Raw genomic sequence first — 24,351 nt, forward strand, 5'->3', positions numbered from 1 at the left:
TTTGGGTGTCACATTCATGGTTTATTATAATTTGTGCTTTGACAGGTATGTGTAAATAACACATTATATTTCCTGTTCTTGTGAGAAATTAAATATCTTGGCAATGCTGCAGCCTTTTCATCTCTATTAATTACCCAAAATTTATATAATTCGCAGCTAAAAATTATTGTTTGAGACAGCATAAGACTTTTGCTCTTCTTAGGGCTGTCAAGATAAAAAGCATCTGCAAGAAAGTCTCTGACAGAAAATCCAGATAATGACATTGCAAATACTGATGCAGAAATCCCGTTGCAAACAATATCATCCATGTAATGTTAGATGTAAAATTTCAGATCAAATGGGGATACTGACACAACTCACTTCCTTTTGTTAATATTATATAAAGTAAGAAGTTTCTGTTTGTCATGACTCTGTCTCTGCACTTGCCCTGAATAAATCAGAATTAAAGGATTTTTACACTTGCCTGCAAAGAGAAACAAAATCTCACTATTTTTCCTGCTCTTATAAACTGGGACTTTCACTGAGAGATTGGTGGAAAATGCTAGAATCCACTATTTTGAAAGGTAAAGCTTTTCCTGAAGACTGAAAATGGGCAAGCAAGATCTGATGTGGAAAGTCTTTAGCTGCTCTTCTGGTGTCTCTGTACACAAGCAAGGTATTCTTGCACATCGTCTGGAGAGCCAAGGATAAAAGGAACTCTCTGGTGAATATTCTCAGGTTTCACATCCAACACTGCTTCGGTCCCTGTAGTTGCTATGCCACCTGCCTGCTCAATGATGAAAGCCATAGGGTTGCATTCGTAGAGAAGTCGGAGCTAGAAAGAAAGAGGAAACACCTGATTGCCTATGGGGGAAATTGTATCAAAGGACTTGCCAAAAGTTAGCATTCTTTTTGTGATTTTAGAAAATTTTGTACCAAGCTGCAATTGACCTAAGTAGCAATGTCTTTCAGAGAGCCCTTCCTTCCCTCTCCTCACCTTTCCTGAAGTCTTCTGCTTGGAGGAACAGTGTGCCGACCTTACATCCAGGCATCACCATATAATTTCCAAGCTGACATACGGACGTGCAGCACCAGTGAAGCTGTATTTTGTCAAAAACGTCAAAAGTGGGTGTCCCACAGGCATCAGCAAAACAATTAAGCTGGCTAAGCTAACAGTACTGGGAAAGAAAAGCCAAAATATCTTCTCATATGGAGTCTTTACATGTTAACTCAGAGCTTGAGATAATCATGTTATGTTTAGTCAGGATATTTTGGAGTTTGAAACTTGATGGTCCCAGTTTCAAATTTCAGGATTCTATTGCTTCTCTTCAGAAATGTAGATAGATATTAGTGGCCTGAACTTATCCAGATTGTGGCTTCAGAAGGAGCTGCAGTTATTTATTAAAGGCAAAATTTCCCTTTTGGTTTGGACCCTGATATCTGTTTACGCTTTTTTAAAATGTTACCTCTTGGAGTGAGTGTGTTCTGGTGGAATGTAAATTTATTTAGGACATATGCCAAAGGTTTCTGTGTTTAAATGAACAGCAGCGAGAGCTGGTCAGTTCTGAACAAATATTATTTCTGTAGGTTTATCTATGAAGTGCTCATGTTCAACAATATTAGCACATGTTTTGTTTAAAGGACTCTTGACGTGTTCAAAAGAAGAAAAGTTTTCTGGGAAAAAGGAAGTGTGACAGAATGCTACTGTATAGAGAGACAGAGAAATGGGTTGAGCACACGACTTCACTACCCATCACACCTTTAGCACACTGCAATAAAACCATGATATACCACAACTTAAATAGCACTGTATTACCTTCTTTCTTATCTTTAAAGCCCACTGAAGTGCTACTTCTGGTACAAGGACTCCATCTCTGAGGCAACATAGGACCAGTATCTTTCGCTCTTCTTCCTACTGCTTGGCCCAATTCTGGAAGGTCATGAGCCAGCAAAGAGCAGTGGTATCACCATGGAACCATGTTTCAAGTGTCTTGTTGCTACTGTGACTATGCAACTTGAGGAAAGCAGTTTTTCATCAGGTAGCAGTGCAACTGCACTTAGGGATCTTCAGATGGGCTCTGTCTTCAGATAGGTTTAATATTTTCACCTATTAGAGAACTATAAGCCTTAAGTTTATAAAAAATATTATTCAAAACATACCATTTGAAAAGGAGATTTATTTGTTGTCTTGTCCTGTAGTGTTTATTGTGTATTGTTTATAACAAAATAACATTTAGTTTTCTTTCTTTAACTTAAAAAAGGATCTGTAAATTTTAGGGCCTACACCCATGTAATTTGCATTTACTCTAAAGACTTTTGATCAAGTCCTTTTGATAATTCCAGTTACATTTATTATTTTCAGCTCTTTAACCAAGTGCATAGACTGTCTTTCAGGAGAGAGATGATCAGGGCACTTGCCACAAGAGTATTATTTCTCCAATAAGAAAAGATACATATGAAAAGAACTATATACACCTGCACTCTGAGACAGAAAGAAAACTTATTTTTAATGACAGCATGTTTTGCTTCTTCCATTACTCTCTTTACTGTGGCAGTTCAAGCCAGAGCAATCAAATAATAAATGTGGGTTAACTCTGTGGAAACGTTTATTTCTATAAAGTTATGTAAGTGCTTTGTTCCTTTGTACTTTTGTCCTGTTTTTCATTCTCTCTTTTCAACAATGGTTTAGTACAGATTTCAAAACAAAAGGTTTCATTTGAGGAGGCCAGTCAGCAAACTCACTTTTTTCACATACAGCAAATTCCTTTTTTGTCTCTTTCTCCTATGTACAAACAGATCCACATCATTTAGTGAGGGCTTTTTGTAGTGGTGTTTTGGGTTTTTTTCCTATGGGATGGTGATTCAAAAATTTAAATAATTTTTGCCTGGACTAACATGCAGACATTTTTGGTTGTATATGTTGAAGATAACTATTTTCCTGGTTTTACTTTGAAGACCATTTGGATCTGCTGGTATTTTGGTAAATACAAGCTCACCATGATGAAACCAGTAGTCCTCTCTCCCTAAAGACAGTAGATATAGGGATTTTCTGAGACCAGTGTGGGAGATGAGGTGGATTCCTTCATGTACCAGCCATGGATGCAAAATCATTTGAATAGAAGATTTTAAGTATGGTGTAGATCAGGAAAGAATTCTTGGCGTCAGAACACCAGGTCCAACCTATTACGTACTAGGACATTTATTTCCTAATGATGACCTGGAGGTTACTGCTGGTCTACGCATCATCTGTATGACTAGGTCTCTTAAAAAACAAGTGTTTAGAAAGTTGATAATGAGAGTACTTGATACTGCAGAAGAGAAGTTGAGGTTGACAATGGTCCGTGGCCCATCTCTTTAAAGACTGACTGCATTGCATTGCCCTGCATTGTCACAGTGCATTTTGTACTGGTGTCCAAATAGGAAGTCATATTTTCCTAAAATACTGAATGAAACCAACCTTCCACTATAATCACCTTTTCTGACCAGGTAGTAGAACCCTGAGTTTGCAGAGCTGGTGATGTAAGTGTCCTTTGGAAACACAAGGTAAGAAAACCTTTTTTTCTAGCATTAGACAAAACCCTTTCTGGGGCTGAGCATGTCCCACCGGCAGGTGAGATAACTCTAGCTGCCAGTTTAAAGTGCAGAGGTTTTCCTTAGACCCGTGTTGTATCTGCCAGCCATGCACAGGTGTCTCAATGTGTTTCTATGGCGCTGAAATACTACCTTTAGAAAAATCATTAAGTCATTGGTTACGGTGAAAACCACTTGAGAATTTAATAATATGAAAACACAGAGGAAGATTTCTGGCCTAAATTTGCAATTGCCTAAATTTCTTTCCTAAACTTGATTGCTGAGCGTAATTTTCATTAATAATTTTTTCCGCAGTGGAACATTATTATTTGTTTATTTATCTAAACTATTGCTCTGGTAATACCAGAGATATTAGGTTGGCTAAGCTCCCCAGAAAGGAATTCAAATTACATACCTTTCCTTTAGGACTCTTCTGATTAGCAGGATACATGAAGATCCCACCGTACATCAATGTACGGTGAACATCAGCTACCATGGAGCCCACATACCTGGCACCGTATGGGGAGCTGCCATCCTGAAAAACATACAGCAAAGCACTATGTTTACCTGGCTAGACAACTAGTAACGTGGTAAAATCTAATTTTGGTATGAAGCAAGAATCAAAGCTGCTTAAATCAATGGCTGCTTATGGATACTGCAACATAATTCGGTACTGCAAAATACTGAAATCAGTCCTGAGCTCAGCCTTTTGTAAGATGTGATTGTCTACAGTGTTCAAAGATAAGAGTTTTAAAGAGCTGCATTCACAGTATGCAAACCAGAGTGCCTGTAATTTGGAATCAAACCCCATCCTGTGGAAAAACAAGGGACTGAAAACTTCTTCACCTTATCAAAACAAGGTCAAAATAATTTGATTTTTGGTCTTTCACAGTTCCTAAGCCAGAGCATGAGGAGTGGTTTCACTCCTCTACATGTCCAGATGGTTCCAAGAGGACTCCAACTTTTACCTTCCAGCTTATTTGTCAGGTAGAGAAATTGGTCATAGCATTCATTCTGCAGCTTAGTTTGGGAGATCACAATTTATTAATAAATGTAATTTTCCTTGCTTTCAGCTTAGAAATTGATGTCATTGAAGGACAGGCCTTTTTAACAAGGTCAATCAAGGAAGTATTCATGTCAGTCTCAGGTCTGCTGGTCATAAAAATGGGTAGGTAGAAGATATAGAAGACAAGCAAGGTGTCTTGAACACATAGAAGTACATACAGTCGACCAAATAAGCTCCACTGAAGAAATTTAACATGTCACTATACCTTTATGAAGGGGAGATACAAAATACAGATGTAAACTAAAGGAAAGCTTTTAAAGAAAATAATTTTGCTGGTCTTTTCATGTCTCTCAGTCTGTCTCCAATAAAGCTGAGGAGGAATTTTTATATTCCCAGAACATTACTAGAGACCGAACTTCATGAATGTTTAATGACATATATGTTCTTTATTACAATGCTAAAAGTCTGAAAAGATCTCAGTGTGGTTTTTTTTCCTGTCTGGGTCAGTTTTCTAATAAAAGATCTCAGCACTTTCTACAAAGCTCATGCTGTACTGATATTCCATCTAGAAAAATACATAGAAAACTTGTTCAGCAATGCCAACTCCAAGACCTTCAGACACCACAAGTTAGTCATCTTTCCCTGTAAAATCATAAGGTAAGCTGGGGGAAAAAATGCACAACTGGAAGGAAAATAGAGAAAAACATAATTCTATATTGGATAATCTTCTCAAATTTTTCAATATGACTATGAAGTATTGATAATTACCCTCTATTAAAATGGAAAAAAAAATCTCATGAAATTACATATTATAAAGCAACAGAACACTAGGAAGTTAAGCTCTATGCTGCTAAACATAAGATTTGGATTTTTGACATAGCTGTTAATAAAATTAGAAAACAGACCTATTTCAGGCCTTGTTTAACTGTACATATGTTGGTTTTTATGATTTGTGTTGCACACATAAGAAGAACTATGAAAAATTCAGAAGAAAATAATGCGAACTATGAAAGACTGATGGATAAGGCACAACCTAGAGCTTTTACATTTAGTTTTGTTTAAATCTGGTCCTATTAATTGTAGGTATAAATCAACAAAGCTTTAAAGTATTTGCTCCCTTGTTTTTCATGGCTAATACCAAATAATTGCATATTTAGGCTTCATATGATAGCTTCTCCATCTCACAGCTGTTTGTACTTGTGACTTCACAATTGTAAAAACCTGACATTAGGAAAAACCAAGCACCTTAAAAGGTATTAAAGAGAGACAAATGTGAGTTTTCAGTTAAAATCTGAAAGATATGATTATAATCTCAAATTACCTTTAAAAATACAATCAAAAGAAGAACTTTGTTTCGTGGTTTTAAAAGGTAATGAACTGAGTCTAAAGAACAGTTTGTTAAACACCAAAAAAAGCCATAACATATTAACAAGCAGCCCCTGAACCAGACTGCAAAGGATTGCTTCTATTATATTATCAAATAAGGCCTCTGTAAACCACAGGTATGAAATTTAGTGACCATGAGCTGCACAGCTGAGCCACCTGTGTACACATCATCTGACTGGTTTGGAATGTGCTAGATTTCCTATTCACATGCAGATTATTTACATAATTCATGTCTACATGGACTGTGTTATGCAAAGGATGCTTTGTGGGTTCCCTTCCAACTCAGGATATTCTAAGCTCTAAGCATGAGATGCCACTGACAATTTTAGTTGCTTCTTACCCAGATAGATATTCACCAGCTAGAGACACAGTGCTGAGACTGTGCTGAGAAAAATACAGATAAATTCCTCCCTTCTGATAAGGTTATCACTTGAACCACATATTGAAATAAAATTTTTACTTCCCTTAGCATACAGCTGTCTGCATAGAAGATTAAATACTCATTTTAGTTAGTGAAATGTTATTTATTGTTTCTCCAGTTTTGTTGCTCATGCATTTTTTTACAGATAAGAAAGTTAATAGGTGTTGTATGTGAATTGGCATATTGCCCAGGCGTTCTTCTCAAACAAAATAATAGAGCATAAATGGTAGACAGGTTCATCCCAAGTCCTCACTAATGCCAAGCTCTGTGTTTGCTCAATAAGCACTTTTGATTGCTTAGTTGATGCCAATGAAAGAGCTGGAGATCCTTCATGTTCCCTTGGTCAGCATCCATGTTGAGTAAACTTGTGTCTACTCTCTGTTTTACCCCTTCTGCTGCTTTTTCTTTTTTTGCTTGACTCAAAGGAACAAAAATGATACATAACAGATAGGTCCTGTGATTTTTTTCCTTCACATTCTGATAGAAGTCAATTTTTCATTTCTTTCTTCTACTGTTTTTGACAGCCCTGCTCTTCCACAGCAGAACAAGACCAGGTTTTTCTTGTATAAATATGATGATTTGCGGGGGGCGGGGGGGGGGGGGCAAGAAATTTTTTCATCCCCTACTCCACATATAGACGTGGTGACAAAATAATAGTAGTTTTACTAGTTTTTTTGTATCACTCGGACACAGCTGGGCTTCATACTGAAATGTGTTGTTGAGGCCATTTTTAATGGCACTGCTGAGACAAATTCTTAATGAGGGAGTCTCAATTGCATAGCTCTCAACATCAGCAAGCTGTGATGAGATTCAATTTCTCTTGTGCCTGACTGTAGGAAGCAAAGATAAAAGTAGGTGTCATAGCAAAGTGTGACAATGTCCACAGGGTATTTCAAATTCTACCAGTGCCAGAAAAAAGCTAGGGGGAGGAAGAACCCGTTTTAGGGAGGAGTTGTAGTAAAATTTGTGCAGAGTTGGTTTTTGGCCCAGCAGTGCCCACTAAGCATTGCAGACTGGAGTAAACATGTTGCATTACAGGCAACTTTGCAAACAGAAGCTTGCTCTTCAAACTGGTTAAGCAGCAGTGTGATTTTGTCATGCTAAATAAAAAATCAGCTTCACTCTCATACCAGAAGAGATGTGGTTAGACATGTGTTTCCCACTACATGATAGTAGTAGGAGGCTTAGTCTGGCCTGCAGAACATCAGCATTTTTCTAGTGCTTTTTATTCAGAATTGATGCCTTAGGTAAATGGTGATCTACAAGAAAATTTGAAAGTCAATGCAGTTTTGTAGTCCAAACTGTCTGATGTTAGATAGTAAGGAGCAATCTCTCCTCTACTCATAAATGGTTGATCTTTAGTGTTTTGTTGCTAATGACAATGATATATAACATAGGATATCTTATGGATTGCATGGTACTTTTGATTCCCTGTTATATTTTTAACTTTTCAGTTTTTCATGGCAATGTCAGAGAGTCATCTGAACAGCATGTTGACCAAGAACTACAGAGAGGAGTTAATAGAGGTAAGATCTAAGGAAGAAAAATGCAAAAATGTGACAGATAGCTAAAACTGATGCCCGAAGAGTATAGGGTGAATGATCTGCCTGAATAAGAAGGCGTTCCTCCATTCCCACGTCAGTTCCTCCTCATGCCACAGGCAGGGGATATTCAGCAGACACCCTCACTACCCTTCTGCATGCTGCAGAGAGGGGGACAGAGACTGAAAGTGTGAAAATCTCCACCTGGCTCCTGTAGGGACATTACCAAGGTGGCTGCAGCTGGGTAGCCTTACAGATGAGGCCAGGAAGCACATTTCATGCTAAGGAGAAATGACAAAACCTCTCTAGTCCTCCCCACAATGCAACTATTATGTCCTTTCCAAATCAAGGAACTGAGTTGTGCTGGTTCCAAAACTCAGCTTCATAACAAGCTTCTGATGGGCAGGGCACTTCCTTGTGCTTTGTGGCTATAACATTCATGCCTCAGCCCTTCTCATGCTGACAGCTGTACATCCCAGAGCAGCAAAAAATGTGATTGTTCAGCACAACTGAGAAGATTTCCTGTGCCCCAAATAACCCATGCACAGGGTGCTTGCTTTAAAGTAACAAAAATATCTGCCAGCTTCTCTTCCATTAGACAAACAATTTCAATAGACTTGCATCGAATGATGCACAGATTTGAGATAAAACAGTGTTTGCAAATGAGTTTTTTCCAGTATGTCCTAACTTTAGGATTTAGGAAGTCACATGATAGAGCAGTCCTCATTGATCCTGTGGGGAAATACCTCTGTCTGGTCTTTCCGCTGAGTTTGAAATCTCTTCAGTCTTCTCCTCATTGCCTGGGGTTGATGCATTTGTTCAAGAATTTTACTTTAAACAACGCTTTGGTGGTTTGCAAAAACACAAATTAATAACTCCAGTCTTAGTGCATGATACTGAATACATAGCCTGGTATAACATTAGCAGAGTGAGAAGCACAGATGTTCTTCACTTTCCCAGCTGGATTTAGGGAAGTATGAAAGTTGTGTCATGGGCTTCTGCTTCTCTCACAGCTGAACTGAATGCAGACTTTGAAGACTCAAAATAATCTCAAATATTTAAAGTTAATATTTTTAGAAGGCTGTGATGTTAGACTCTCTGTAGCTACAATCTGAGTAGTATGCAAAGGAGGGTTTGATATTTAGTAAGTAGTCTTACAGCTATAGCTGATATGGTAAACCCAGATTTTTTAGCTCAGAAGGAGGAACTTATCATGGGACCACAGTTTAAATGCTTTCTCATTATATTTCCCTTTTACTGCACCCTGAGGTTTTTACTGAATCCATTTATTTAACACAGACTATATTACAAGTATCCTTGACAACTAATAGCTTTAAAATAATCTTTTTTTTTTTAATAGGAAGAGTTTTAAAAACAGCTTCCTAACCAAATTAAGTCCTGACTTGATCCATATGACCATATTTCATTATAAATTACTTTTCACAGCCACGCTTTTTAGAGAGCTTCCAGTTTTCCACATTGAGAGCTTGTGTCGTCCTCCTAGCATTGATAAGTTAATTCCAAACTGTATTTGTCTAAGGAAGTTCATCAGACATGGGATGTCTTTCTCCAAGAAAGTTCATCAGACATGGGATATCTCTCTTTTAACCACCAAATATAGTTAATTTGTGCCTCACACCATTAGTTTAGATTTTCTCCCCAGCCTATAGGTTGTTCATGCTCTATATGATGCAAGTAGACTGTGCAAGAATGATACTACACTTTTCAGATGCAAGAGGGTGAAGGAAGGAGAAGATGATGCCACCCAGATTCCTGCAAATACAGCACATGGACAGCACATGGAATCGAGCCCTGAACACCCAACTGCACACATTACTGAACTGCATATTCAGATAAAGCTAGAAAATGAGAGTATCCCCAAATTTGGCATGCATATTTCTGGAGTTTTGTTGAAAGATCTAGTTCTCCAGCACATTTCCCTTCACACAAACAAGTTATGATTTTATTTACGAAAGTCTAAGTTATAAAAGATGTCAGGATGCCAAAAAAAAGTTCCATTACACACATATCCAAAATAGACCAGCTGCTACGAAAGGGTTACATGGGTCTGAACTCAGGAAGACCTTCAAATCCTTTTCCATCAGGCAGGACTGCATGGAATGCAGTGCTTGCCAGTGCACGGTATGCTGGGTACAGTGCTAATATTTTCTTACCTCAGGGAATTTCTTCTTTTGTAAATATTCTGTCATTGCAGGATCAAAATACTTTGCATAACCTTCGTTGAGACTGTATACCTTCCCCTTCTTCTTGATTTTAACATCTCTGTCCACCAAAATAAATTCACCAAGACCCTGCAGGACAGGATAAATTAGGTATTAGCATACAATTTTGTTAGCTTTCTGTAACAGTTGTCACACTAGACATGGCAGAAATACTAGAACTAGTTTGATCCTTTCAGTACCAGTGTAGTGTATAAACTTACAATATTTCAAAAAGAGCAGAAAGCACAGAATTTACACTAACTTAATGAAAACTTGTCACATCAGTACTACAAACAAAATCTAATTGGAAAAACCAGCAAAAGAACACAAATCAGCCCTGAAAGCAGATGGATCATGAATCTCTGTCCTCAAATGAGAAGACTGCAAATCAAGAAATGACACTGCCTTCTGACTTCTGGACTCTTTTTGCCTGCCATGTCCAAATAACCTAATGTGAATGTGGTCAGCTACACCCATTTGTTGCTCTCTGCAGTTTAATTGCAACTTCCACCTTCTCTTACTCTGTCTCAAGCAGAGCAGTTCATCTCCCAGTTCTTTCCACTTGGAATGAGACTATTTACAAACATTACAATAACTTCTGGTAATAATTCATCCTTTTATTAAAAACAACCCCACAAAACCATAAAAGACCACAGTATGTTATTCCCCACATCTAATTCTGGTTTTACAAATGAATGATCTTCCTAGCATTCCCACAGTAAGACTCATTGTGTTCTGGGCATTCAAGAGTGGCACGTGTTCAATTATACAGGTGGTGTTGTGCTTTTGCAAATTTTTGGGCACGCACCTTAGGTGACAGCCATAAAACTCTACTGCACTCAGGAAATGAAACATCACTTGGCTCAAGCTATCAAAAAAATGGTCCTTGCCTCAGGCTAAACAGTGAACATATTGATGCTCTTATTCAGACAGAAAAATCAAGAAGAAAATAAACACAGGTTCCTTTAAGTCTTTAAGTGAAGATAAAAACACGGTACAAATTAAAATTTTTTAAGTGTTCGTTTGAATGAAGAGGGTTTCAGACACTTAATTTAAGAGAATTTAAGTTGATTTTACTTCTATTGAGTAGGAAAAAGCCAAGCAGGTATTGCAGCCAACATGCTCATATATTATTAAATATTTATAAAGAAAAGGTGGGATGATCCAGGATATGGAGAAAAGAATTGCATAAAGTGGATAGATTACAGAGACAAGGATTAACAAAAACAAGTAAAACCGAGCACAGAGAGCTCTAAAAGACAGTGGCAATGTGATTAACACCATGACTGTACCGGATCAAGCATGAAGCAGTCCACTCCTTGCCCTGTGGAGAGGGCAACCAGCGTAGCACTACCATACAGGGCATAGCCTGCAGCAACAATATTGCGTCCAGGCTGTAAAGCATCTTTTTCAGAGGGCTCATCATCTGTTTCCTGAGGAAAAATTACCATTTGAACCAAAGGTTAAATTCTGATACTGAACAATAGAAACAACTTTTCAATAATAATGTGCGACAGATTTCCTTTTTCTGTCTATGCAGGCCTTTGAAGCAGCAAAACCAGAGATTGTTACTCCCCCCACCCCTCGTTCAGGGCAAGCTTGGTATTGGTACGTGTACATGCTGGGACAGGATGTTGAGAGTTTGTTATTCTATACATGTCATGCAATCAATATGATACATGCCACAAAGCTGATCCCTTAGCATTATATCCCCAGCTATTAATTGAGGATCATCAGAAAACTGAGACAGAGCAGCGATACTAATCTTCTGTAAATGTAACATAAGCTATGATGCTGACATCCCTCAGAGGGAATAACTGAGAGATAAATGCTGTAATTAACATTACAAAAAAAATGCTCCCATAGTACAGAATAAAAGGGTATATGGTGCAACATGATGTAACCAAGTTTTTGCATTGGTCTCTTCTAGTGAAAGGATGCTTAACTGAAGGAATGTAAATGTTCATCTATTGTGTACAAATGCTCATCATATTTTATACAAAATAACAAATGCATTTGGTTATGTAAAGTGTGCACGTGTGCAGGTACTCACCTATAAGTCTACACAGAACATTCAGGTGGCATTTTACTTCGAGTTTTTAACCAATTTCTGACACTCATATTTTGATTTGGCACTTTGGTTATCATGGAGCAACAGTGGCCCAAGCACACAAGGTGCAAATATTTCCAGCCAGCTCTAGGGCTGTGCCTCAGCCATGGCTTACAAGAGTTTGTCTGGTGGGGTGGGTAAGAAGGACAGCCAACAGTACTTGGGAAGGCTGGTTAGAGCCTTCATGTCCTGCTGCTACAGAATGGGCCAGGATTGCTTGATATTAATGTTTCTTTAAAAGTTCATCTGTTGCGGTGGTTCTCGTATGGATGTTTTGGTGGTGATCCATGGGGAATTGAAATGAAACACTCCCCTTTCTTCAGACCATGGCTTAGTATTTTATTGTTCCCAACTCAGACAGTTTCTCAGTGATTGCCTAGGCTTATTTAGATTGAGTAGCAACTAAATAGAAACAGCAAGTCTAGCCCTGAATATTTGGTTGAAAAAAATTAAAATCCATGAAGACTGTCTTGTGTAGAAAATAAGATGTTTGCCCATTAGGGTCCTAGTAAGGTGTTCCCATTCATCGTTGTATGCCCACACCTGAAGGAAAGCTGAGATGTGGGACACTAAAACAACACCTTCTTGGTACACAAAGATAGCAATATCACATCAAAAAGTTTTCTTTTTCAGGTGAATTTGTTACCGAAGTCACTTCACTCACAGTCTTTAACTGTATTTTGCTCAAATCCTTTTATTACTATTTTGCCAAGTCCTTCTGTGGAAATAAAAAATCCAGTTGACAACCAGCTTTTCATGAGAAGAGATGAAATATAGCATGTACAAATGTAAGTATATATATTTGTATATGTATTCGTACATACTGGGGGACTCAGTCCCTCGAAACTATGTCAAGCTGCCTATTCTGGGAGGTTATAATGAAGACTAGTTTAAACTTTTGTGTGCATATTTCAGAGCTTCAAAAATTGACTAATATTAGCTAATACTTTGTGAAACAATCCTTACAGTACCAACTATTATGGCCTAGGTAACTTCATCTATTTTAAAAATACACCCCTATGGTACATACATCTCACCATTAAAAGCAATAGTTGTCTATAGGAGACAAATTATTTGCAAGATCAAATGCAGAATTAAACATTCATTTAGACAGTTAATTTCAAACATATTTTGGTTGTCATAGCTTTTTGTATGCTCCTCTCATTAAAGAACAAATAATTTTGTATGGACCAAAGTGGTTTGTTTTCTAGAATACAGTATATATACAATACATGCAACTTTAGGTTATATATGATATTGTTTTAAAATATATTTTTTTTCTGAGATGAGCTTTTCAGTCCTATTTCTTAAATGCATTTTTTATGTTAATATGACTGAGAAACTATATATTTGACAATTCTGAAAAAAGCAGGGGAACTCCTCCCTCAAGGTATAGTTGGGCTGAGTTCACTTGTTTTTTCATCCTTATTCACAACTGTGTTTCCAAGAGCTAGCTTCCAAAAAGAAGAAGAAAAAAGAAAACATTTTGCAGAGCGAGTCAAAATGTGAAAAAGCTACAGATCAGCTGATACTTCAATGTTAGGACTGCAGGAATTTTGTCCTGCCAAGTACCATGTACTGATAAACAAACGAGGGAATTAAAATGGGCAGTGCACTCTGAAAATTGCTATTTTCTCTTCTTTCTGGTGCACAGATGGATTTCCTGTCCATTATATTTTGACTATGATGGTGGTAGTGAAATACCTTTAGAGGCCTTTATGCAAAACAATAAAATAGACAGATGGACTGCAAATAATGAGTTATAGTGACTCTGTCACTATAACTCATAACTGGTGTGAGGCAGATGAAACAAAGGCTGCAGTGTTTGGCTACAGGGGTACCCTCAGGTGATATCTGGGTCTAAATTTTTTTTGTGTTTGTGATTTGCCTGACATCACACAAGGGAATTCTCATCAGCACTGACAGCAGCACTAAAATGACTTGATTTCCAGGTCTCCATTTTGTATCATGTGTTTCATGAGTAGCCTTTGTGTTTTTACTGAATTCTTACACCTTCTCTGTGAGGGACCACATGAAGGGGAGGACACTGTCCTCACAATAAGGAAAGGTATCAAATAAAATACATCAGAAGCATTGGGCAAAGTTACAAATTAAAACCAAAATGAAACAAAGCGAGAGAGTTTCATAGCATATTTGTGCAGTATGAATTAAGGATTGTAGATTTAGCTCAGTGGCATGAAAACCTGGGAAGAACCCAAGCGAAAAGCATTTATTGTCACTATATCTTGACAATGGCAGCTGAGAGCCCCCTGCTCAGTGGCAGCAGCTGCCCAATCCCCTTCTGATTCAGCAAGGCTTCTCCCTCAGACCCACTTTTCAGGTGTTTCTGATTTTCAACTGCACCACTCTGGTTTCAGAAAGCAAAGGCCAGGTGGAAAATTAAATAAAGCTGAGATACTATTTATTTCCTCATGGATTTTTCTAAAAAACTGATAGAATGCTTTTGTGACATCATGAAATGGTCCCTCCCACTGTGGTGGAGGCTCTGGATTGGAAGCAATCAGACAACTGTTTTCAGGATTGAAATGTATTGTCCAAGTCTGGCCTTTCTATAAGAGTGCTTATTATCTGTTTTGTTTTTTTTTTCTAAAATAAGCCTAACATTTCTGCCCTGGAAAGTGTGCCTTTGGAAATGAAATTAAGGTGAGACATAGTGAGAAAAATCAGCTTATCTCAATCTTCGAGGCTAAGGTTCATCCTTTGGAATCGCAATGATTTTACCTTTTCAAAAATGTTATTCATTAATCTTAAATGGCCTAAAATTATGTTCTCTTTCTTAAGTGATATTTATCAACTGGAATGAACATCTCACTTTTATTCTTATACACTGCCCTTTAGTAACTATCAACAAAGCACTTCTTATTTAATAATTTCAAAGAAAATGCAGCTGTTGTCTACTGCAAATATTGGGAGATGCTGTTGTCCTTTAGGGTATCTTTGGAGAGATAACTGAAAAGGGTGGAGGTCCCTTAACATTAGAGCACATTTAATGGATTTCATGAACACAGATAAGATCTTTTCCCTGTAAAAAGCAAGAAACTGCATGGTACTGGAGGTAGTCCCAGGAATGCTCTTTCAAAAATCATACCCAGGCACCATCTCAGTGCTGTCTGGCCTGCACGGCATCCGTGGTGTAGGTTTGCACTAACCATTAACAGTGTGGACGGCCAAATTCCAGGGCTTGTGCCACAACCCTCTTGGCTTGTGTCATAACAATTTGATTCACTAGTAGATGCATATTCTCAACAGTAATGACTATTGTATTACCTACAAGAAATGTAAAAACCAAGGACTAACCAGCTGAAAATTATGAGCTAAAAGGAGACAGACTTAGAAAACATATCTTCATTCGCTTGAAGTGTAACATCTGAGTCTGCAACGACTTCTTTGAAGTCAGAAGTACTGTAAACTGTTGTTTCACAATAGCAATGACTGAGGGTCTCCCACAGTCATATGACTGTGAGCTCAGGCTTTAGAAAAAACACCAACTGCTGGGAGATTAGCAAACAAATCACAAGACTTGGCATGACTGGAGCTCTCAGTGTTTGCTGCTGTACTGTGCAGCCATAGGGGAGCAGACATGCTACCGGGCCCGATGACTGTAGGTGAATGCTTCCTCCAGCCACCAGCGTTTCCATGCTCACGGACTCCCGTCCATGGCAGGCACAGCAGCGGGCTCTGGCAGGCCGCACGGCCCCGTCCATGGCAGGCACGGCAGCGGGCTCTGGCAGGCTGCATGGTCCCGTCCATGGCAGGCACAGCAGCGGGCTCTGGCAGGCCGCACGGCCCCGTCCATGGCAGGCACGGCAGCAGGCTCTGGCAGGCCGCACGGCCCCGTCCATGGCAGGCACGGCAGCTGGCTCTGGCAGGCTGCATGGTCCCGTCCATGGCAGGCACGGCAGCGGGCTCTGGCAGGCTGCATGGTCCCGTCCATGGCAGGCACGGCAGCGGGCTCTGGCAGGCCGCACGGCCCCGTCCATGGCAGGCACGGCAGCTGGCTCTGGCAGGCTGCATGGTCCCGTCCATGGCAGGCACGGCAGCGGGCTCTGGCAGGCTGCATGGTCCCGTCCATGGCAGGCACGGCAGCTGGCTCTGGCAGGCTGCATGGTCCCGTCCATGGCAGGCACGGCAGCTGGCTCTGGCAGGCTGCATGGTCCCGTCCATGGCAGGCACGGCAGCGGGCTCTGGCAGGCTGCATGGTCCCGTCCATGGCAGGCACGGCAGCGGGCTCTGGCAGGCTGCATGGTCCCGTCCATGGCAGGCACGGCAGCTGGCTCTGGCAGGCCGCACAGTCCAGTCCAGGGCTGCCAGCCGCCCGCAGTGCGTGTCCGGGAGGACAAACACTGCCATTCCTCGGCACCTAAGGCTGAGTCAAGCATCACTGAAGGAGCTAACCAGCTGCCCTGGGGGTGAGATCACGTTAGTCAAGTGCCTTTGTGTGCTGAGGAAGGAAGTGCTGTCACCTAACAATTTCATGGGGCTGGGTGTCCCCTTACAGTGAATTCAGGCAGCATTTTAGCACACATGAATATGGAAGTGTTTGTCTATCCTTTCTAAGGCTCCCTTTTGCCCAGAGACACCTAAGGGACCATGGAAAGAAACTAGGCAACGTGATGAACTCAAGACATTTTGCTTTCACCAAGCAAATCATGCCATGTGTGATTTGCTCCTCTTACCTTTTTGTAGATAGCAAAAATTGTTCCTATTGGTGCCAAGCAGTCTATATTGGATGAACCGTCAAGGGGGTCAAAGCACACCACATATTTACCCTAAAACAGAAGCGGCAAGGGAACCATTTAATGGTAAGTTGCTTGGTATTATTACTTCCTTTTACTTGAAAACTCCCATGTTTTTATGTCTGCATTTAGCCCTCCAATTGTGCCTGATACAGCTCGTCAGAGAAGGCTGCACTGCTAACCCAGCTGGCCCTGCAGCACAACACCGACTCCCCAAGGGCCTGCCAGAGAAATTGGAGAGGACATGTTTCTGCTCAGACAGCACAAATGGATGTTACAGACAGCACAAATGGATGTTACAGAGGAGCTGCCAAGCAGGGCAAGAAGTTGTTTTAAAGCAAAAGGATTGACGCATTTTGGAAGCAAGCATCTTCCTCTAATGAATATGTTTTCTTTTGCTACTTTTACTGTGAATGAGAGGATTTCTCTGTGTTGTGAGGTTTGAGGGCAAGAAGGCAGAAAGAGAAAAATCTTCGGGAAAGGGCAGGTTACATCAGCATGAACAGTAACTCGCTGTAATAGGATCCCCTCCAGGGGGAAGCCTGATGAAGCAGTCAGGTGTTTCCTTTGAATATGTAACATAACACTCCGTTCTGCCAGCTTCTCATCTCATTTTATCTTTCTAAATACTAGTGTAATCCAAAACCATCGCACCAGCGGTCAGGGAATGTAATAGTACACTTCCACCTGAGATTTGGGATGTGTTAACAAGCTTAAAAATAATTATTCTCCCCCCCTTCACAAAACTTTAATAATAATTTTACTCTCCACATCTCTTTTAGCTGTTGAAATCATCCCACCCACTACAGTTATTAATCAAAACAACGCAGAAACGGCGCAAATTTTCTGAATTCCCGCGGGAAGGGTTGGGTTTGGGGGCCAGGGCCAGGTTTCATACTTGAAGCAAGAGTGCCACCTGCTGCTGCCTGAGCCGACAACCCCCCTGAATGCCGGAGCTGCACAGACCCGCTTGTCTTTCGGGGTGATGATGGCCTCCTTGTTCTCCTCCGTGACCAGGACACAGGTGCTGTAGGAGGACTGGAGCATGTTAATCACCAGGGAGTTGGATAACACATCCAGCTTCTTCACTTCATCACCTGTCACATTCACAGTGCCAGCTATACCAAACCTACAGAAGAGTAACAATGACAAGAAACCTGAAGGAGGCAAACATTACAGGTTTTTACAAAAAAACACCTCAACAAGTCAAGGTTATTCCTTCATCTTATATTCCTACACCTTTAGACAATCTTTGGATGACACAGCTGAGGTGCATTGTAAGACTGTTGCTGCTGTAGAAAATAAAAGCATGTGCTTTGAGGCCTTACCTGGGTCCTTTTGTTTCTGTGTAGATGTTCCCCAGGCCAGAAGCAGAGCCCACAGCCCAGGTGGTGAGTACCAGCCTTCCCCAGCAGCCCCATGAAGCAGCTGGCTGCAGTTTTGAGGAAGCAGAAAGTGCAGTGAGCATCTGCAATATTTTCTGTCACTAGCTGCTCAGAGCTCCATGGTGGTCCTTTAACCCACATTCACCCTGCCAGCCCCAAATCAGAACTTTAAAGGCATCCCCGGGGAATTTGCCAGATAGAACCGTATCTCTGGATCAAGGTCTGTTTTATTTGGTGATCCTCAGCTGAGTTAGGATGACACTTTTCCCTATCCTGATTTTAGCAATATGCTAATAACATGGTATAGTAGTATATATGTTTCTGAGACTTCCAGTTGAAGAAGCGCTGTTGAGGCCCATTGTGCATGTTCTGGGCTTCTTAAAAACTACAAAAACCATACAGGAAAAAGCTACAGCTTTTTTTATTCATTAAGGGAAATTAAATGGGGTATTTCGGGGAGTGTGGGGGAAGGGGAGGGGTGGTGGTGGAGTGGGGATGGATGTGGGAAAGAGGGGAGGAGAAAGAAGAAAGTAATTAGTCCATAGAATGATATTGGTCAGTGGCAGGCCTGAGCTGGGAATGGAGTAGGTCTTTTGTCTTTCTCAAAGCTGCCTGTGCCTTTCAGCCGTATTGAGTGTTTGGGATATTTTATTTTTGGGTGCCAAATTTAAGGTTTTGAAAAGGACTATGATTTTCAGGGAATGGTAAGTGCCTACTCTCCAGTTAGTGTGTTTTCAGGCACAATCACAGCTCAAGAGCTCAAGTCTATGACTTGGAAAAAGTTCTTCACTTTTGAATTTAAAATCTGTCATGCTTAGTGCTTTAACATTAAAGAAGACACTTACAGTCTCCTATTTGGAGGAAGTAGAAAAATCAGGGCTCTTTAACTGCACAAATGCAGATGAATGCAAGCCACTTTCACAGTGGTTGAAAGTTTGCCATGGGAATCCCTGAAATTCCATGGTTAATTTCAGTAATTTGAATGGTGGAAATTACTAATTTGTATGTTTGGATACTTTAGATATTTCTGAGACAACATCTGAAGCTTTTTGTTCATAAAAAGAAACATTTTCTCCTTAATGTAATGTATGCTTTCGCTTTTTTTCTGAAGGGGAAGAAGGATTACTATTGTTATTATTAGAGGCTATTCCACCAATAGCCTATCAGTTTCTCTGCTGTTACAAACTATTTCAAAGATTGTCTACATAAAAATAAAAATTATATAAGGTAAACTCTTCCTTTAAGTCAAGGAGGCAAAATTGCTCAGTTTCACCTAGTAAGGAAACTAGGAGACAAAACATAATTTAAAAGTAAGAGCATAGGAGACTGAAACTGTGGTTCACTTTGAGTATGTCTCATGTCCTCTCTAGGCACTATAAAGTGAGTGCAATAGTTCTGAGACATTGAATTCATGATTTGCCAAGATGATATAGGACTTTGACCAAATAATCAACAGAAGCACAAAATCCCCCCCCAACTCCTAGGATCACACATTTTGGTGTTTCTGTGGAAGGAAAGAAAATCCAAAGTCCCTAAACAAATAATAAATGTTGTCTTCCTTTCACAAATATATTCCTGGTCTCTTTCATGCATGCAGGTGTAAGTACATACTAAAGCATGTTCAGAAAAATATCTTTTGATACATATCAAGAACTTTCTATTTGAAACACACAGTTTTATTAGGGCATTCCATATCTCTGAACCCTTTCAGATAGATCAGCATTAAAAGACTTAGACTGATGTCTATTGCACTTGTCCATGTGGAACAGCTCAGTACATTCAAGGTTTTGGTAAGGCCATTTTTTATTCTATCTGCAAAAGCACTAGATGCCAAATTGTTATGTTTGGTTTTCCTAGAGGGCCTTTTGAGACCTCCTGCCTGCAACCCTACACGTGGGATACTGCTTGAGGATGAAAAGAGAAATGCAGCCAGGCACAGCAGTGCATGGGGCTTCTCTCAGGGCTGTTGCTTTAGAGCATTGCTTATTCAGCAGACAGGCAGAAAATCAGCTTCCCAAGATAAGCCAAGCCCTGACTCGTACAGTTCAGCAGAGGGCTTGGATGCTAGCAGAACATATCACAGTGAGATATTCTGCATTAAAAATATAATGGTGTGATTTTTAGCAAATTCACAGTAGATATAAAAATAGATCAGTTTCAACAAGTGCAAGAGATAACAAGGTGAGCAGTGCATTGAAGTTCTGTTCTGACTTACATTTTTAGAGTAAAATATTACAGAACAGCAGTTAGCTTAAATGTCTATCTTGCACCCAATATTAGAATACTCCAGAAAGAAAGCTCTCCTGCTTCCCACTCTTGATAATCCAAACTCTGACCTTACTCAGCTTAAAAAAGACACTTCCAAGGTATTTATGAATCTCTGCCCACTCCCCAGCCTTGCTATGCCAGTTGCTATCTCTCTGCCTCCTCTTCCTCCCGGTAGTGCAAGGTAGGACTCACATGTGGGCAAGGCCTGCCTTTCTGACAGCAGCAGAGATGGCCTTTATGGCAGTCAGCATGGAGTTGAGCAGCTGCGTCAGCTCCCCCGTTGCTCCCTTCACGCGGCGTCCCTTCTCCATCACAAACCGCGTCAGGGTCAGCATATCCGTCTCGAAGGGGCTTTTGTCCGTCATTTTTGCGGGGTACCAGAGCTCCTTCTCAGCTGGACAAAATGCTCTCTTGCCGTATTGAGATCCTGGGCAGCTGTTTTATTTTGAGGCAAAGCTGTGTTTGGCTCTGTGGCTGGTCAGAATTTATTAAGATGTTTCTGAGACCATGTGATTGAGTGCTCAGAATAACTGCAACCCAGGCTGGCTCCACGTCTCCACTGGGTGCAGGAAAGGAGCCTGAGACAGGACTATAGCTGAGCAACTACTGCTCGTCTGGGCTTCCCCTGTGCTGAAATTAGCTCTGTGCAGATCTAGCTACATATTCTCACTGTACATCAGACTGATTATAATGCAAAACTCTCACTGTCTGCGTTCTTGGAAATGGCTTTCCTGTAGATCCTGTTCAGCAATGGGTTCAGCATAGCCAGGGCTGTGTTTACAAGGCACCAGAAATGAAAGCACCAGACACCAGTAACCATATGTGCCACAGTGTCCCACAGCACTGTGACTCCAGACAGTGAAGTTCCCTTCCCATAAGTCCTGTTTTTTCACTCTCTTTTGGCCTCCACCCTGAAGGAGGGTTTTGAAGGTGTGCATTGAGACATGCGTTTTTTAAAGTGTTTTATGTTGCCAGTTGGTCTGCTGCAGTTCTATTTTAATGATTTAATTCCTGGTCTGGGTTGTTTGTAATGTTATAGCGCTTGAATGAATGAGAAGTATTGGTTAGCTGTGGCTTGACTAGTTACAAAGTAATTATATCTTAAATAATTTACAAATAAGGCTTTCTGATTGAAGCATATCAATGGCATAACTCACAAAATGAAATTTTATGTTGGCTTTCATATTGTAGTGCACTATGCAAATCTAGGTATGTCCAAATTTGCAATTATGCTGCCAGTAACTCCTTACAAGCAATATGCTAGGAGCACATGATGCCAAGTGAAGGTAGGCAGAAACTCTCCAAGTAATGTATTAGATTTTGCATTACATACATGCTGTCGGAATGCTGGAGTTATGGATTTCAATTACAGCACTGTCTTCCCATTCTGACTAGGCAGTAAGAGAAACTATATGCTGTTACATGCTGTAGCCTTCATTTTACTTATTAGCAGCACTCTTATTTTAAAGTAGAAGATATGGAAAGCCCACCAGCAAAACAAGAAAAGCTGGAGTAACAGCAGAAAAATTTTATTAAGTTTCACTGTTATTCCTTTAATAAATTGCTGCACTAAAATCTTGCCAGGAAGACAGAAACAAAATTCTGTATCAAAACATATACCTAATGTGTTTTTGTTAATAGGAACTTCAGCTGAAGCATTTATTCAGATTTTCCTAGAAGTGTCTCTTCATCTAATGACAAAAATACATTATTTGTAGGGTTTTTAAAGGGATTTGAATGCTAAGGTTTTCTACTTTGAAATCATCTGCAAGAAAGGGTTTTAGAGATCGACAGCACTGAACACTAGCCACAAGCAGAAAGACAGAGTTCAGTGCTGCTTCCAACCCATGTGCTTAGCTTTGGAGATATTTTTCCAGTCCTGTTCCAAGGTGGAGAAAGAACTGGTGAGTGAAGTTGCTCTGGTGGAGCAACAGGCAGGTTTTATACTGCATCCTCTATAGCAATGGTTGAAGAAGAAAGAAATCTTGAAGATTTCTCTTTTCTACTACAACATATAGTTAAATGTACTGGTCACATCACGAGACAAAAGTTACACAGCATGTTCTGCTGGGTTAGGAAGCTTTCTTCTTTTGAACAGACTGTGTAGAAAACCAAAAATAAAATATGTGGAGCTTTGGGATAGCACATGGTAGGATCAACAAAAGAAGGTTTCACGTTATACATGCAAAAATACCTGCTGGCCTAAAGTACAACCGTTACATTCTGCACATTATTTCATCATCATGGCACCTGTCAGCCTGACCCATACGAAAATGCTTTTAGTGCCAAATCTCTCTGCTGTGTTTCTGGAATACCAGGAGCATACCAAATCAAAATAGTAAATAAGAAATGGGGTAGGGGTTGGCCTATGACTTCTAACTTCTGTCAAAACATCACATGCAGACATTCTGTTGATTCCAAGTAATCTTTTACACTGGTCAAAAAGACAAAGTTCAGATCATCTTCTAACAGAAAGTTTGTTTTGGAGTTAGCGGTTCAAAGAGTGTTTTCAGAGCTGATAAGTCCACTATTTGCCCCCCCCCCCGCCTTTTTTTGGTAAAATAATGGTCCTTAAATAAGAAATTAACTTACACTATTATGTAAACACAAACTCTTCAACCAAACTTTCCATAAACATTGCACTCAACAGCACAGCAAAAAGAGAAAAAATACTGGATAAAGGCACAAGATTGGATTGTATGAAAGCTTCACCTTTTATTGTTTCGTTAATACTGTGATCCCACTGAAACATAGCAACCCAAATGATTATATGGAATTATTAGGCTATATAAATAATTACCATTTTATGGAGGTGGGGAGAAATCAGATTGTGGAAAAAAAGTGTGATGATTTTCTATAAGCCTGAGAACTTCTCAGTACAAGGGTTGGAATAATATAGGAAGGCCAAAAAAATAAACAGCTTGATTTGACAGATCTGGGAGACTTGCCCTTTAATATAAAGAGCTCTTGGGGATTATTCCCACTTGCACTGGTGCATGGGCCAGTCTTGAGCCTTAAAGGTGACACCTTTTCTAATTGATATGAAATGTTAGTTGCTTGGATGGCGCCAGCTGAAACTGGAGCCAGCGACCTTTCACCAAAGGGCACAATGCAGCCACTGAGGAGGGCAGTGGGTAAAAGTGCTGTGGGGGCTGACAGCAGACCCTGTGACAAATCCACCTTCCAGCTCTGCACTGACAGGAGGGAGAACTCTGGAAAGGGGGATATGGAAGGAGATTGCTAAGTAGTTTTCCCACTGGTGGCTAGACAGAGATGTTTTTCAAATATGGGCTTACATATTACTGATTAGAAGATAAACCCATCTCACAATAGATAAATTGCTAAGTATGAAATGTCAGCCCACAGGCAAAACCAAACCACTGAGTACTGACCCAGCAAGCACGGACAGTATTGACTTTCCTCCTATAACCTTTACATGCTGTCAGAAGGGTGTATTAAAAATAGATATATGCAGTCCAGGATTCCTGTAAAGATTGAGGGCGGAATACAGACAAGGAAATCTGGTAAGCAGGCAAAAATCACTGCTGTGGATTCTGTCTGCTGAGTCATGACCACCGAGGCACTGTAGTCCAAACTGACTGCTGCCGGCACTCTCACAGCCTTTTAAGGGCTCAGGTCCCTGAAAGTTGTCTCCACTAGCAAAGCCTCATTAGAATTGACATTTTCAGTAGAAACTAGGCCATTC

At 40.2% G+C, this 24,351-nt stretch overlaps 1 protein-coding gene across 1 annotated transcript; it reads right to left on the minus strand.

Annotated features, from left to right (window-relative positions):
* On the minus strand, nt 1–21,135 carry LOC134432604 (fructose-1,6-bisphosphatase isozyme 2). The gene is made up of 7 exons (XM_063181485.1): nt 20,838–21,135; nt 17,959–18,121; nt 16,933–17,025; nt 11,418–11,558; nt 10,078–10,215; nt 3,965–4,084; nt 1–814 (listed from the first exon to the last, which is right to left on the minus strand). The coding sequence occupies exons 1-7, from the start codon at nt 21,008–21,010 to the stop codon at nt 620–622; spliced, it is 1,023 nt and encodes a 340-aa protein (XP_063037555.1). The 5' UTR covers nt 21,011–21,135; the 3' UTR covers nt 1–619.
* Nucleotides 21,136–24,351: the final 3,216 nt, after the last annotated feature.

Source organism: Melospiza melodia, chromosome Z (assembly GCF_035770615.1).
Source record: "Melospiza melodia melodia isolate bMelMel2 chromosome Z, bMelMel2.pri, whole genome shotgun sequence".
Lineage (NCBI taxonomy): Eukaryota > Metazoa > Chordata > Aves > Passeriformes > Passerellidae > Melospiza > Melospiza melodia.